Below are 18049 nucleotides of genomic sequence, written 5' to 3'. Positions count from 1 at the left end.
AAATCACAACTGGGTATAAAATATCAAATAAATATAGAGCTTTGGGAGAGTATAGCTTTTTTAGAGTATAGTATTGTGTCCAACCTCAGTCAACAAAATCATAAAATTGGGTTATTAGCAAACTTGAATTCATGAATGTGAGATTTTGTTAAAAATGTAAGTAAATTAATTAAAAGCACTTTTCATTCTCTCCATATTCAGTGAAGCCAAAAAGTAGCCTACACTCTCCCATAAAACTGAGAGGTCTTGAACACTGATAAATTTCAATATTTGACACCACAATATGGCTAAACAAGTACAGATTGGAAAAAATAAATGTAAGGTAGTTGCATTATAGTTATTACAAAAAACTGCAGTTTGTGTTATAGTATAGTTTTAGTTTATGTTAAATATTCTTTCGAGAACTACAAGATCCAGGAGGCGACTTTTCATGACGTAATTTCCTAAGGATGAAGGGGCGGTCAACGCTGTGCCTGAATTAAAAAAAAATAGATTAGCATTTCCTATAATCTCAGAATTCGTTAAACATTAAAGCTCACGAACGCCATCGTTCTTTAAAAGTAATGTAATTTGTTTTTTTGTTTACAGCTTTTAGAGTATTTTAAAACCGCAACTGCGAATATACACAGGCGCTGTGACGACAGATTCCCGCTTGCCTTTCCGCCAGGATTTAAAATGTCAGTTGCAGGAGGCGTTGACATCACATCCAGCAATACAACAACACAAATATACTGAAGATGTTGAATCCGCGCATTTAATGCAGACGTTGACGTTGAAATGCGTAGTTATAAACTTGTAGTTTAAACTTCTGTCGCATTTTCACGCTCGAAAACATGTCCCTGCCACCAGAAAAAGCAACTGAATTAAAACAAATAATTCATGACCATTTAATCAAGGTAAGGTGATGATCAGTTTGTTTTTACTTGCAAATCATGACGTAAATTGTCAAAAAAAAAAAAAAAATGAAGTAATTTTGTAGCTCTAAAAGAAATGCATTACTTGTTTTTTTTCCTGATGCCTTGTGGTTTTTATTTTGTGCTGGTATATTTGGGCGGTTGACATGACAACCATACACTACGCCTACACTTTAGTTAATTTAGACCAGAAGGAATGGCTGTTCTTTTAAAAATGTATTTGTCACGCCTCAAGAGCCTAAAATGTGATTACAAAGTTATGCACTTTCCCTTTACACACTAAGACTAACTTTTTTCCACATCTGCCAATGGCTCGTGTCGTGACTTAAGAAAATGTACCTGCCATAAAAAAATGTTTACCGGCCATCAAATAGTTTTTTGCAAAAAAGGCAGTAATGACACTAACATTTTAAATAACAGTGAAAATGAATAGTGGTCGACCGATATGGGATTTTTAATGGCCGATGCCGATGCCGATATTGAGAAAGCAATCTGGCCGATTGGCCGATATGAGGCCGATACAATACATGTGAATACAGTAAATGAGAGACATAAAGAATATTGGTGAAACTAAATGAACATTTATTGTACATGTATATTTATGCACAATTCTTTTTGCAATAAAAAAAGATTTACTAAGAAATTAAAATGGAAACAAAAAGGTAAGGTAACACTTCAATAAATAAAGTTTTAGTGCAGCTTCTTGTCTGCTTTAATATTTACAGTCATTTTTTCAGTCACATAAATAATTACTGCTGCTTACTGCAGGTTACAAATAACATTTATCATTAATGAAACAATCTAAACAATATTCATAAATTAATGACAAAATAGTATATGAAATTACATACATTTTATGTACAATACATAGTTTATTTACACGATTTACTTTAAACAAGTTGTTTTACTTCAAGTATATTTAAATAATAATAATTTATGTGTTTAGTTTTGCTTGTTTGTTTCTTTAAAACGTTGCAAGCCGTCACATGTATTTGCATGACATACATGAACATATGAAAATGTATACTACACACGATATTACGCCAATCATGGATAGATAAACCGTAGATACTATAGTGCATAACATTTTCAAGGATTTATTTTCAAACGTAATATTATTGCATAGTGTTCTCCTCTCATCCACCTCACGCGACCAACTGATCTGTAATGCACGCGAGTGACGCGACCGACCCAGCTTTTCCGTGCACGCGAGTCCGTTGGAAAACAGCGTCTAGTTTAAATGTAACCCGAGAACAACGCGCGTATCTGAGGAACAGCCAGTCACAGGATTTTTGACTGTTTGTGAGGTAAAATGTTTTCAGTTTTGTTTGAATTCGTTTATATCACATCTGTGACCCCCACTGGAGCTACCGCTGGGCTGCGGATCTGACATATCACGGTACTGTTTGAATAGACTCTGCTGCACGCCGGAGTGTTTTTGTGTGTAACACAATATAGCGTCAGGTTAGAAAGCGAATGCGAATGGTCATTTACTGTGTCTGTCAGATGTCTGCTTCACTTCTGAGTGGCTTGTCTTACGTGCTGGGCGGAGCAGAGCGAGTGTATTCAGTTCATTCACGCTCGCTCTGTTCGCGTCAGTGGAAAAACGCGCTAATGCACAGTCACAAACTGTTTTGAAATATATCGGCCAAATGGAAAGATTTATCGGCCGATGCCGATATCTAAAAAATTCCAAATATCGGCCGATATATCGGCCTCGGCGATATATCGGTCGACCACTAAAAATGAACAATTCTCTAATCAAATTTCGATACCACAGCTAAAACTACATGCCTAATATACATTTAGTCAGTAATAAAACAAGAACAAATAATTAAATTACAAGCAAAAATACAAATAAATACTATATAACAAAGACTTTTCAGGTAGGTCTAACAGTAGTTTTCAGGTAGTGCCTACAGAAATTTAATAAACTAAGCAAATGTAAATTAACACGGCATAGTCTTCTCTTCACTGTATAAATTAAACATCCATATTAATTAATCCAAATTTTTCTTTGTCCTTAGTTGTTTGATTAACTTTAAAACACAGAGAGCCGCAGGTAGGTATCAGGCTGCTGTCACTTTAAGAGTGAATGCACGGATCTAATATACTGATACTGCGTCTTTCTCAACTGTTTACGTTCACTTAAGATATAACCGACTATGTTTACTGGGATACTCGCCATATGTTTTTTTTTTTTTTTACAGACTTTTGTGTAAATTTGTACGCTCAAGCGAAAGAGAGAGAGCTCAGTTTATCTCATGCTGTCTGAAGCGGCTTTCTGGGTGTGCTTTGAATGTGTGTTCACACAAAATGTTCCACACAGAGTGCGAGCAACAAAATAAACTCCCTTTTGTGTCTTCTTGTCAAGGCTTAAACGTTCATGATGATGAAGCGCTGGCCCGTCAATTGTCCCTAGCAGCGTTCACGTTAATGCATTGTTAGAATTCATAAAAATATTACCGGCCAACCGGCGAGTGATACCGTTTCATATCGCCAACACTGATTTTTACTTGCATTTGGCTCTTGGCGAGTGTTAATTTTAGGCCCTTCACATACCCACTCACATTTGTTTCACTATATTAGTGAGGACTAATTGCATAGACTTCCATTGATACTTGTAGCAAGTATTGATAGTGTGTGGGATTTTCTTTTGTTTTTTTAGATTTTTTCCTTTTTTTGATATTCTCTCCTACCTGTCTATTACCTGCAGGTGTGCGATGGTAATTGTTAATTGATTATCTTGCAATTCTGAAAGTTGTAAAGTCAGAATTGCGTGTTATATAGTCAGAATTGCGAGATATAAACTCGCAAAGAGAGAAAATAATAATTGTAATAGAAATAATAATTACAAATTTTTCTGAGAAAAGAATATAAACTTGCAATTTCAAGAAAAAATGATTGTAATAAAAATAATATATATATATATATATATATATATATATATATACAGTACAGGCCAAAAGTTTGGACACATTACTATTTTTAATGTTTTTGAAAGAAGTTTCTTCTGCTCATCAAGCCTGCATTTATTTGATCAAAAATACAGAAAAAAATGTAATATTGTGATATATTATTACAATTTAAAATAATTGGTTTTCAATTTATTATACTTTAAATTATCATTTATTTCGGTGATGCAAAGCTGAATTTTCAGGATCATTACTCCAGTCTATCAAATGATCCTTTAGAAATCATTATAATATGATGATTCATTATCAAAGTTGGAAACAGTTCTGCTGCTTAATATTTTTTCATAACCTGTGATACTTTTTTAGGATACTTTGATGAATAAAAAAAAGAAAAAGCAAAAAGAAAAGAAAAAAAAAGAAGCAAATGTTTTCAAGATAGAAATCTTTTATAACAACCATATACACTACTGGTCAGTAATTTGGGGTCAGTAATTTTTTTCTTTATTTTTTTTTTAAATAAATCAATAATTTTATTCAGCAAGGATGTGTTAAATTGATAAAAAGTGATAGTAAAGAAGATTTATATTATTAGAAAATATTTTTTTATTTTGAATAAATGCAGTTCTTTTTAACCTTTTATTCATCAGATATATTAGGCAGCAGAACTGTTTCCAACACTCATAATAAATCAGAATATTAGAATGATTTCTAAAGGATCATGTGATGTCTGGATGTCACATGTGACACTGAAGACTGGAGTAATGATCCTGAAAATTCAGCTTTGCATCACCGAAATAAATGATAATTTAAAGTATAATAAATTGAAAACCAATTATTTTAAATTGTAATAATATATCACAATATTACATTTTTTTCTGTATTTTTGATCAAATAAATGCAGGCTTGATGAGCAGAAGAAACTTCTTTCAAAAACATTAAAAATAGTAATGTGTCCAAACTTTTGGCCTGTACTGTATAAATAAAACGGAGAAAAAAAGTTGAGATGTAAACTCGCAATTGTGAGAAAAAAGGCAGAATTGTGATATGAAAAGTCGCAATTAACTTTCAAATAGTTTTATTCAGTGGCAGAAACAAGCTTCCTTAACGTACCCATCACAGAAATATTTCACTATATAAGTGAGGACATTTGGCCCTCACAAGTTTATCTAAACCTGTACACACACATATACCTAAAACTTGATCTTGAAAAAAAGTAGTTTAATGTTATTTGTCAACTAACCCATTTTCAGATGGATATCCATGGTAAGATTCGTGAAGTTTTAGCGGAGACGGTGAGGGGTGACGGGCACCATGGACAGCGTTCGCTCTCTGAGGAAGACTTCATACATGCTCTTCAGCGGAGGGGAATCGTAGATGATGTGATGAAAGATCTCCACTTTACAAATGTGGTACGAGTATTCAGATTTTTGAACCTACATACATTGAGATTACAAAAAAGAATGCATCTCCTCACTGAAACACAAATTTTATAGCTATTTAAATGTTGGTTTCTCATCAGGATGTTTCTCACACTGAAGCTGATACTGTGAACAAGTCTGCGACCCGTTTTGTGGACAAGAACATCACACAGCTGAAGACAAGTGAGTGCTTGCTTGTGAGGATCATCATTTACTCACCCTCATGTCGTTCCAAACCCGTAAGACTTTTGTTCATCTTTAAAACACAAATGTAGAATTCTTTTTATGAAAATGAGAGATTTCTGCCCCTTCATTGAAAGTCTATTCCACTAAAACTTCAAAATGTTCACAAAAGTCAAGCAAGTATGGTCAAGCTACTGTTTACCATATCTGATGTGCTCTATGCTTGTGCGTTGGTCAATGTTTAACTAAAGTAAAGTAAAGTAAAGTAAAGTAAATCTATTCATCATATAAAGCGATCAAAACACTTAAATTGCTTTGTTCACATGGATTACTTTTACAAAGTCTTAATGAATTTTATGAGGTGTCAAAGTTTTAGTGAAATGGACTTTCTCTGGAGAGGCAGAATTTATTAATAATCAGGTTTCATTAAAAAATATCTTCATTTATGTTTTGAAAAAGAAACAAAAGTCTTGAGTAATATACTTTAGTCAGGTTAGAAGCTATATTGAATTTAACAAATGAAAACAAGTGTGTGAGGGATAGACATACTTTCAAAATTGTTTTATAGTTTTTGGTCTACTGAAAGTTTTTTTTATTTGTCAGCTTAACAATTGGTATGTTGTTAAACAACTGTACAATCCATTGAACGCACTGTTCTTCTATCCGCCACAACCTCATTTTCATTCCTGTCAAAAATGAAGTAAACCTCTACTCTACCTGACTAAGATCTATTGATATCACCTTCATGGTTGGGAAAAGAACTATGTATCTACCATCTTTTGTGTCCCACTGAAGAAAGAAAGGGAGGTGTACATGATGAAATTGTCATTGTTGAGTGAACTAACCCTTTAAAAACTTTCACCAGCTAACATCAGTCCACTACGGAGATACCTCTACCTACAAGTTCTGGGTGGGAAGGCTTTCCTGGAACACTTGCAGGAGCCAGAGCCTTTACCTGGTCAGGTGTGCTCTACATTCACCCTTCATCTCTACTTCCGCAACCAGCGCTTCCGCTCCAAACCAGTCCCATGTGCTTGTGAACCAGACCTACAGGAGGGCTTTCTTCTGGAAGTCCACAGAGATGGCCCAGGTTTCTCATGCAACCGTACTTATATTAGCAGCCTATTACATACTCCTCCTAATTTCAAGAACATGTGTAAAGAAGGCTAATGATAAAGATATGGTTTTTAGAATCGTTCTAAATGTAGTCCACACCACACTAGGGATGTCCCGATACCACTTTTTCACTTCCGATACCGATACCGATGCCGCAGCTTTGGCTATTTGCCGATACCGATATCAATCCGATATTTTTATTTTATTCTTGAACTAATACTAATAATAATAAAATATAATGGAAGCACTTTGCTCAATTAGCCACATAAAAACATCTCACTCAAATGGAGAACAAATACTTCTCCAGTATAGTCCACAACAACAGTTGATAATGAAAGACTGCCACCCTTTATTCAAAAGACCTTGAGATATGTTTGGTAACCTGAATGAATTTAAAATTAATTTGCTATATTTCAGATCAATATATTTGTTTCCTTTAAATTTTAATTAACTTTAACTTTATTCTCATCTGAATTATAAATAATTTATTTCTGTATAAAATAGTACTACTTTTAAAAACACATTTGATTTTCTTTTTTATTCAATGTAGAATGTGTAACTTAAAAATAAACAGATTAGTGCTCTGTTTTAGGACAAGAAATGAAAACCAATGCAATGATGAATGTCCAAAAGATGATATCATTTTTGCTTTTAAACAGCGTGCGTGTGTGTGTGTGTGTGTGTGTGTGTGTGTGTGTGTGTGTGTGTGTGTGTGTGTGTGTGTGTGTGTGTGTGTGTGTGTGTCAGTTACAGTTTGACAAGAGTTTACAGTTTGACAAAAGCACAATGTTGGGTTTTACACAAATATAAGTAGGCTAAACACTTTTTGCAGTTTTAATGATGTCCTGTATGAAAATGACGGAGTATGTTTTTATGTTTCCACTGTTCGATCGCGCCCGTGCCTCTCTCTCTCTGACACACACACACTGACTCCAGCATTGCAATCTTGACATCGCAGCCTGTTCATTTTGCTGCGTTCACACCAAATGCGAATAGAGCGTCAAATTTGCGTCTATCGCGTCTAGTTCGATGCTTGAACAGTTTGAATCCATTCGCGCGTCCAAAGTGAATAGGACGCGCCGCGCGCGTATAATGATAAAGTGAGCGTTTGAAGCGATATAGACGCGCGTTCAGAGCTACAGATTAGGTGTCCCTAAAGAACCCGCATATGCGCGTATCTAACAGTAACGTTAGTTCCGTATTACATTAATTAATGTGCACGCGATATTTATTTATTTTTATACCGTGTATTCTCTGTGTAAATCCATGCACCGAACGTACGTTCAGTACGAATACTTACCGTTCCACCCCTAATGGGTATCGGATCATAGGTATCGGATAATTTTTTTTCTCCCCTCCGATATCCGATCTAGCGTTTTGGGCCAGTATCGGCACGATACCGATGCCGTGGATCGGATCGGGACATCCCTACACCACACCTATAACAATATGGGACAGAGAAACAATGTCGCTGGAATCACTTTCACAGCGAATATATATTTATTTATTTATTTATTTATTTTTCTTCATCTGTTGAACGATAAAAGCAATTTATCCTGCTTTAATGCTCGGTACACATTGTATGATTTTGGGCTGTCCCAGATGACCAATCGTGGCGATTTCTGTGGTCGAGGCTCTTAAACGGTGGTTCTACATCGTACAGTGAGAGAGGTTCAAAGACATCCGTTGTCACAGTCTTGTGACCAAAGATTGCCTGTGATAATGTTCTGACAGTGTCAGAGATTTAGCTTGATCATCTCACAGTGTGTTTGCTGCTACGACCTACATCTACTGACTAGCCAATAAAAGTGCAGCATGAAACGGCATATTGATCAACTCGACATGGCGCTTAAACTTAAAACTACTTACCTCAAGCTCCATTTACAAAATTAGCATGCCAAGTTGGACACGGTCATTGCTAGGGAAAAGAGGCCATCTTTTTTTTCGCTTACACTTTTTTTTTTTTTTTCTCAGCGCACATAAATACCAAACTACAACTGCCAATTTGTTTACCACTAGCGCATGCTGATGACGTTTTATTCTTCTATACTAACTTGCTTCGTAGCCTTGCGATTCAACAGGTGTCTTCATCGTACAGTCTGCAGGTTTATTAGATCCATGTCGTTCAGTGTGATTTGTAATGATCTTATAGGATAGGTCTGTAGCAGGCATAAAGAGTTTGAGTATTTAAAGCCATAGGCAACAAAACTGCTGGTAGTTTTAATATTAAACAGAATGATATTGTGCGTTGGTGTGGACGCTGATATAGTTATTGTTAAAGTTATCTTTATAGTTATCATTCCTTGTGTGACAGGGCCTTAAATATGGTGTTGTTGTGTTACAGGAGATGCTAGCAAGATGGCTGATGCTACCACCATGTTGTCCATCTGTGATCCAGTGCATATGGTGCTGATTAAAACAGACACGTCTGGGGACACGACACTCGTTTCTTCTTATTTTCTTGACTGGCGGACAGTTCTCAGTGCTCCCAATGGAAAAAACGCTGTCTCAGTAGAACTACTAGGAGTGGGTAAGAAAAAGTCATATTGTTAAATTATTTCCTTTCAAAAATACTGTTAAGATATTTTGAAGAATGTTTTGTCCATACATTGAAAGTCAGGGGAGTCTAACTGTGGACCAACTAACTTTCACTGTATGGACAAAAACAGTTGAAACACTCTTCAAAATATCTACGTTTGGACATTTTTCCTTTTTGGTTAAACTATCCATTTGAGTTGTTAATCCATAAAAATTGTTGATGGGTATGTATGTGTGTGTATTTTTTCCAGGCAGTGAATGTAAAGTACCTGCTGGTGTTCTGAATCTGAAGTTGGAACTGTATCCTCCCCTTACTGAGACCCTGAGCCCTGATGTCATCGCCACCCAGGTGAATCATTACTATATTAATGCTTCAGTTCATTTAAGGCTCAATCCCAATTCACCCCTTGACCCTACCCCTCCGTTTTGCGTGTTCCCGTGAAGGTTGTCTCGATTCTCTTTTGGTTGGAGGGGTAAGGGGAAGGGCCAGATAGCCCTTGAAACGAAGATTTTTCGGGACCACACTTCAAACGAAGGGGTATGAGAAATGTACCTGCATACACCGGCTACAGAGGGAACATGACTGCCATAATCATTTTCTTTGTCACATTCAATCTTGTGTTCATATTTACGGTCATGTTCTTCAAAGAAACGTTTGCAAAAAAAATCGCTGAAAGTTCGTTAACGATAGTCCCGCAACATATTTTCATGTCTGATAACTGGTGAATGTAATTGCAGCAGGGAATTGGCTTATCTTTTACCGTACATCTGCTATGAACGCATTGTTTTCTTGTGGTTATGTTATATGTGAACACGATATAAACGAACAGTGCTTACACAGTTTCGTGCTTTTTGCAACATGATCATCATCAACCAGTCTTGGATGTTCTTTATCAAACAGGGACACCTGAGGAAACCCGGAGGCTCATTCGTTTTCGCGCTGACAACGAGCAACGTTTCCTGAAGTCCAAAAATACTTAGGTGTCGAAGATATCGGCATCTCCGTTGTTTTCTGCGAACTTCAGAAGAAAAATGCTAAAAAAATAGCTGTAACCCACGCAATTGAGATGACTACAGCTGACGACGGCATCTTGGAAGTTTGTGATAAACATTGGTGCATCTCCTGTGATGTAGGCGCTAGCGACGACGTATAATGACGTGTAACGGTGTAGTAGTGGTGTCCCATTTCTTAGGGGAATATTTTCACCCCTACGCCTTGCCACTCTGTTTCAAAGGGGCAAGGGTAAGGGGTAGGCGAAGGGGTATAAAATAGAATTGGGATTGGGCCTAAGTCTTGTTGATTAGCTCCAGCCATAACCATGTAATAACCAGTCCCTATTTACATTATAGGAAAAAATTTGGAATCAAGTTCTTAATTAAGAATTAAGTGCATAAACAAAAGTTCATCTTTGTAGAAACAGCAGTTCTAAAAGGACAATGCAGATAATGATTCAAATGTTTCTGGTTTTAAATATTCTAGAATGTCCCATAGACTTCCATTGTATGTGTATTACTGTAAACATGATTTATGTGTACTTCTCTTCTTTTTCTTTTTCTTCCACTCCTGAGTCTATGTCGGGCCATAGAACCGTACATAGGACATTTATGAAATTTATGAAGATAATGTGTTAATAAATGAGGTTAACATTCCTTTTTAAGGAGTTTTGGTTCTCTAAACATCATTTGTCCATAAAAGGTAATGGTAAATCATCAACAAAGCTTTCTCATTCTTGTAATTTCTCTGTTTTTACAAGGGTTGTCTCTGTAACACCTAAAATATAATGTTTTTTTTAAAAACTCATGGTCTTTTTCCAGCAATCCCTGGAGAGAAGGAAAACAGCAGAGAAGGAGAGGCTGTTTTTGGTATATGCCAAACAGTGGTGGCAGGAGTTCTTGGAGATTCGACCCTCACACCAGTCCAAACTGGTGAAGATCTTTGCACAGGTGACCTTACTGAGCACCGTACTGGTGAATGATGATATAAGTGCCTATTGTTGATTTATGCTTGTGCATAACAGTATGTGACTCAGATGTCTTATAATACTTGTGTGTTTTCCAGGATGAAAATGGTGTGAACCGGCCTGTGTGCTCATATGTTCGTGTACTGCGTGCCGGAAGGTTGCTTGAGAGTCCGCGGCAGGCGGCGCGTTTCGTTAGCCTGTTAGCTCAGGAGAGAGCGCCTATGGTTGGGGGAGGAGTCAGGCAGGAGCAGTGGTGCTCTATGATGGCCTTTCTGTGCAGGAACAAGGCAAGACATCCTGTTAAATGCTGATCTAACACTGAGTACTGAAACTGAATAATCAAACGCTAGAGTAAAATATCAGAATGTACTGTTTTTATGAACATCGACAAATTTGATTACATTTATTAACATGTTTTTTTGTTGTCAGGGTGAATGTGAGGATCATGCCACGTTGCTGTGTAGTCTGCTGTTGGGATTTGGACTGGATGCTTATGTATGTGTGGGCACCAAAGCCAAGAACGTTCCACACACCTGGGTCATGACCTGCGGCACAGACGGCTCCATCACCTTTTGGGAAAGTTTCACTGCACACAGGTAATAATTTATACATTTTAATTGTTCTTAGTTTTCTTCTAAACTGCCTCAAACATGGCTCCAGACTAAAGTAAAATGACTTAAAGGAGAACTCCGGTCAATTTTAACATTGAGCTCATTTTTTTGTACATTTGGAGTGCTGTCAATACAGAGAACAACGACAAAAATCGGTGTTGCCTACACCGTGTTATCCTCTTTTTAAAATTTGCACCCTGTTGACTTCAATGGGGCAAGTTTTAAACCTGCTTTTAGCCTCTTAACATCCTTGATGTGTCATTACAAGTGCACAGGTCATGTAGTAATCGATTGTCGAGTTCACGCGCATTGGTTTAGTACCTATGATCATGCGCGTGAACTCGACAATCGATTACTATGGACTTCAACCGAAAACAGGATGTAAACACAGGTATGTTCGCTGGCTGAATAAACATCATTTTTATTCATATCTTTCACATCTACTGCAGTCAGATTCACCCGCGTTCACTCCGAAGGAATCACTCACATTAGCTGTGCACTTGTAATGACACATCAAGGATGTTAAGAGGCTAAAAGCAGGTTTAAAACTTGCCCCATTGAAGTCAACAGGGTGCAAATTTTAAAAAGAGGATAACGCGGTGTAGGCAACACCGATTTTTGTCGTTGTTCTCTGTATTGACAGCACTCCAAATGTACAAAAAAAATGAGCTCAATGTTAAAATTGACCGGAGTTCTCCTTTAAAAGGTTGTTCTGCCTGTTCGAAAAAAGGTCAATTATTGTGTTGATTATAGTCTCAAAATGTCACCCACCATGCTCCCAAACAAAGTTTCTATTACACTCAACATTCAATCCAAAAAGTAAAATCAACATTAAAATTGTACCTCACTAATGAAAGTTACAGTCCCCCTGTGGTGAAAATCAAGCTTTTAATGTATGTCTGTGTGGAGTCAACTCCATTGCTGAGTATTTTCTCCTTAAAACTGCAGTGAACCAAAGACAGTCTCAAAAACGCGGCTTGAAATCACTGGTGTTTCTGACGTCACAAACTACCTTGTAACCAATCACGTCAAGGTGTGGATCTCTGACCTGGTGTGAGATAGTGAAGACGGGTCTAACTTGCATATTCATAGAACCGCCTATATTAAATGAGGCAAGGGTTGTTTCAAGGGATAAACTTGTTGACTACAGGGGGACTTTAAATATTTGAACGTTTTTTTTTTTTTTTAGAATATCATTATACACTCACTGGCCACTTTATTAGGTATACCTTGCTAGTGAATGTAAACCAGTTAGAGTTGATTTGATCTTTGTGACATGGCGTGTTATCCTGCTGGAAGTAGCCATCAGAAGATGGTTACACTGGTCATAAAGGGATGGACATGGTCAACAACAATACTCAGGTAGGCTGTGGTGTTTAAACGATGCTCAATTGGTTCTAAGGGGCCCAAAGTGTGCCAAGAAAATATTCCCCACACCATTACACCACCAGCCCGAACCATTGATACAAGGCAGGATAGATCCATGTTGTTTACGCCAAATGAAATATAGCAGAAATCAAGACCCATCAGACCAGGCAATGTTTTTCTAATCATCTATTGTCCAATTTTGGTGAGCCAGAGTGAATTGTAGCCTCAGTTTCCTGTTCTTAGCTGACAGGAGTGGGACTTGGTGTGTCTTCTGCTGCTGTAGCCCATCTGCCTCAAGGTTCCACTTATTTTGTGTTCAGAGATGCTCTTTAGGCTGTTTTGTGGAAATTTTGACTGATTAATTTAAAAATAACTTTTCATAAGACTAAACGCTATGTTCGTTGCTGCGTGCTGTAAACACTGCTGGTGACTCTGAAGATGTAACATATGAAAGATATGTAAGATCAACAAACCTCCCTGTTAATTTGTTGATATCTTGCTTTAAGACGAGCTTTCCTGCTTTATTTTCTGTACTAGATACCTCCACCGTCCAATAGACCCAGATGCACCTCCCATGGTCCCCCAACCAAAACCCACCCACCCTTACCGGACACTCGGCTGCGTCTTCAACCACAAGACGTTCTTGGCGAACTGTCAGCCGTCAGATGCTGTGGAGCTGTGTGTGTTTGACTTCACAGACGGCTCCCGCTGGAAGGCCATGAGTGAGGAGGCCGTGAGATCTGTATGCGCTCCCGGCTCCACCTCCTCTCTTCCGCCGACTCCTCCTCTCTGCTCTTCTTCTATAGTTCCCAATGAGGCCAGCAACCAACTGGAGCTGGAGATGCGATACCTATTAGCAGAGCATAGGAAGGTAATAAAAGCACACATGCTCAAGCAACCTTTGACACAAAAACAACTTGTGTAATGTGCATTTCTGAATACAGTCAAAGCGAACTTTAACCCTAAAATGAAAATTCCGTCATCATTTTACTCTCATGTCAGTAAAGAAGAGTCTTCTGAAGCTGCTCTACTTTCAAAAGTTTGGAGTCAGTAAGATGTTTTTGAAAGGAAGTCTCTTATGTTCACCAAGGATGCAATTTGTTTGATCAAAAATAATATATTACAAATATTTTTGAAATATTATTAAAATTGTTTTCTATTTTAATATATTTAAAAAATGTAATTTATTCTGGTGTTGGCAAAGCTGAATTTTCAGCATCATTACTCCAGTCTTCAGTGTCATATGATCCTTCAGAAATCATTCTAATATGCTGATTTGGTGCTCAAAAAACATTTCTTATTATTATCAATTTTGAACACAGTTGTGATGCTTAATATTTATGTGTGCATTTTTTTCAGGATTCTTTGATTAATAGAAAGTGCAGCATTTATTTAAAATAGATTTTTTTTTTTTTTTAAGTAAACGTCTTTATTGTCATCTTTGATCAATTTAATGCATCCTTGCTGAATAATTAAATTTTTTAATTTCTTTAAAAAGAAATTAAACATACTGACCGATAGTGTCAGTTAACTAAATGGTGTCAATGCATCATTTTTCTAGTCCATAAAAATTTTGTAGTTAATTTCAGCACAAATTGTTGTTGAGCTGTTGTTGTTGTTTGTTCCTCCTAGAAAAAAAGTATTGTATGACTTTAGAAAACTTGGAATATTCTGCAGTTGTATGGACCACTTATATTGTGCTTTTTTTGTCATTTTGAAACTTGACATACAAAAAAAAAAAAAACTTGGAAATGAGAGACCAGCGCATTCTTAATTTTATGTTCAGTGGAAGAAAGTGACTCTTGCGAGTCTTTTGGAGCAACATGTATTAGTGTAATTTAAAAAAAAATCTCAGTTTACCACAGATATACAAGACTACTTTCTTGCAATTGAAAAACCTATGGAAGCTTGTTTCCGCCACTGAATAATAAATAAATAATAATAATTGCGACTTTTTATCTCACAATTCTGACTTTTTTTCTCACAATTGCGATATATCAAGTCAGAATTGTGACTTTTTTTCTCAGAATTGCGAGATATGAAGTCAGAATTGCGAGAAATAAAGTCGCAATTCTGAGAAATAAAGTCGCAATTCTGAGAAATGAAGTCGCAATTGCGAAATATAAAGTCGCAATTCTGAGAAATAAAGTCGCAATTGCGGGATATAAAGTCGTAATTCTGAGAAATAAAGTCGCAATTGAGAGATATAAAGTCACAATTCTGAGAAATAAAGTCGCAATTGGGAGATATAAAGTCAGAATTGCACGATATAAAGTCGCAATTGCGTGTTATAAAGTCAGAATTGTGAGATATAAACTATTCTGTGGTAAAAAAAAAATATTTTTTTTCCCTTAGAATTGGACTTTATATCTCACAATTGTGAGTTTATATCTCACAATTCTGAGAAAAGATCTCAGAATTGCGAGATATTAACTCGCAATTGCGTGTTATAAAGTCAGAATTGCGTGATATAAAGTCGCAATTGCGAGAAAAAAAGTCAGAATTCTGACTTTATAACACGCAATTCTGACTTTATATCACGCAATTCTGACTTTATAACACGCAATTCTGACTTTATAACACGCAATTCTGACTTTATATCTCGCAATTCTGACTTTATAACACGCAATTCTGACTTTATAACACGCAATTCTGACTTTATATCTCGCAATTCTGACTTTATAACACGCAATTCTGACTTTATATCACGCAATTCTGACTTTATAACACGCAATTCTGACTTTATATCTCGCAATTCTGACTTTATATCTCGCAATTCTGACTTTATAACACGCAATTCTGACTTTATATCTCGCAATTCTGACTTTATAACACGCAATTCTGACTTTTATAACACGCAATTCTGACTTTATTTCACGCAATTCTGACTTTCATAACACGCAATTGCGACTTTATTTCACGCAATTCTGACTTTATATCTTTCAATTCTGAGAAATAAAGTCAGAATTGCGAGATGTAAACTCGCAATTGTGAGATAAAAAGTCGCAATTATCTTTTAAAATGTTTTATTCTGTGGCGGAAACAAGCTTCCATAAAAACCAGCTGGAAACTATGGCTGACAGATAAACCTATACTTGGATACTTTTTAACATGCTTTTGGAATGACTAAGTGTAACGTCTGTCTGTAGGATCTCGGTCTGGCAACGGTCTGGGATGATCACCTGTCATACCTGCTGTCAGCAGCGCTGTCGGCGTATGAACTAGAGCGCAGTACAGGTGTGTCGTGTGGAAACGAGGAGTTTCAGGATGCTGTGAGAAGGGCGGTGCCCGACGGACACACTTTTAAAGGCTTTCCTATTCATTTCTTGCACCGTAATGCGCGCAGGGCGTTCGCTACCTGCCTCAGGTACCTTCACAAACAAACTGATCTACCTTTAAAATGTCTTTTTTAACTGATATGTCTTAAAACAGAAAGCTGTTTAGAGAAGTACTTTTTGCTATTTCGTTTGGTGCTGTTATTGCTGCAGAAATCACACACTGCAGCTTTAACAAAGTCAAACAACTAACATCAACTAACTTGTTCTCTTCTCAGGTCACCGTTCTGTGAAGAGATTGTTTGCTGCAGAGGGGATCATGTGCGACTGGCGGTGAGGGTTCGTGTGTTTGCTTATCCAGAGTCAGCTTGTGCTGTATGGATCATGTTCGCTTGCAAGTACAGATCCGTGCTGTGACAGAAAGCAGCGCGATCTTTCACCTCAGGTTTACAGAATTCACAAGTCTTCTGACTGTATGCTAGGTTTAGAGTATTATTATGAGTTTTGGAATTGCATGTATGACATGTTATACTATCTATGCTGCTCATGTATGTTCAGTACAACAGTATGTGTGTGTGTCATATGGAAACTGTTTCAAAATGGTATTTATGGATATATTTTTCTAAATAAATTGTATGATACCCTTAATTGTATTTAGCTTGATTTCTTTGTTGTGCTATTTAAATCACCTCTACTTGCTACTTAAAGGTTGTCAGTTTTACTGGTGAAAATTTTTGCAAGGCTGCATTTTTTACAATCAAAAATACTGTAAAAATACAAATGTAGTCAAATATAATTACAATTTAAAAGACCTGTTAGAATGATTTCTGAGGGATCATGTGACACTGAAGAATGTCGGTAATCAGACAGTTGATGGACCCCATTGACTTCCATAGTAGGAAAAAAAATACTATGGAAGTCAATGGGGTCCATCAGCTGTTTGGTTACTGACATTCTTCAAAATATCTTATTTTGTGTTCAGCAGAAGAAAGAAATTCATACAGGTTTGAAACAACTTGAGGGTGAGTAAATGACGACAGAATTTTCAGTGAACTATTCCTTTAAGGGTAGTTGGGTGGGGGCCATACTGTTGACTTTATGTTAGCAGTGTTTTATTTTGGCCAGGAGATGGCAACATACTCTTAAAAAAGAATTGCACAATTTTAGACTGGATCCTTATGGGAAAGAAGAGCCGATATCCTAATCCGTCCTCATGCTGCAGCATATTAATTGAAACTAAAGCAGAAATGTATGATGAGCTTGCCTTCTCTTTTCTAAGAACTCTACGATGACCTTTGTGTGTTCCTCTTTCCATTTAAGAGCCATTAGCGAATCTGCCCAAGTATTCAGAGAACCTGCACTAGACCACAAGTGCACATTATCAATTCATTATTTAGCTCTCCAAGGTCACATGATTGTCTCCTCCATAAGCTTCTAATTAACAGGAACCAGTTACCATGGCTGCCACCCAATTCCACTTAGAGTTGACACAAATTTGTGTTGTACACAAACAAATATGCTTTTACTTAACCATGGTTTTTTGCTTAAATCTTGAAATGTGGTCTGATGATTAAAGCGCTAGTTATTAGAATGAATTCACGCTGATTCAATTAATTTTTGCAAATAAATTAAATAGCACAACATGCTGGGTGGAAATAAAACACTTGGTTAGATACCAGAAAAAGCATTCTGAAGTAAATTAGCAGCTTGAAGTAACGAACTGCAAATGAGCATTGTAGAACAGACATTA

At 36.7% G+C, this 18049-nt stretch overlaps 1 protein-coding gene across 1 annotated transcript; it reads left to right on the top strand.

Annotated features, from left to right (window-relative positions):
* The first annotated feature begins 520 nt into the window (after window positions 1-520).
* Window positions 521-16945, top strand: cep76 (centrosomal protein 76). The gene is made up of 12 exons (XM_079894853.1): window positions 521-896; window positions 5080-5238; window positions 5349-5430; window positions 6296-6520; window positions 8891-9076; window positions 9336-9433; window positions 10900-11028; window positions 11144-11332; window positions 11475-11641; window positions 13562-13895; window positions 16174-16391; window positions 16578-16945. The coding sequence occupies exons 1-12, from the start codon at window positions 834-836 to the stop codon at window positions 16714-16716; spliced, it is 1989 nt and encodes a 662-aa protein (XP_079750979.1). The 5' UTR covers window positions 521-833; the 3' UTR covers window positions 16717-16945.
* The last annotated feature ends 1104 nt before the right edge of the window (window positions 16946-18049 follow it).

This window comes from Squalius cephalus (assembly GCF_949319135.1).
Source record: "Squalius cephalus genome assembly, chromosome: 15".
Taxonomy (NCBI): Eukaryota; Metazoa; Chordata; class Actinopteri; order Cypriniformes; family Leuciscidae; genus Squalius; species Squalius cephalus.
The sequence above is the reverse complement of the archived record's forward strand: the minus strand, read 5'-3'. Positions and strand labels throughout refer to the sequence as shown.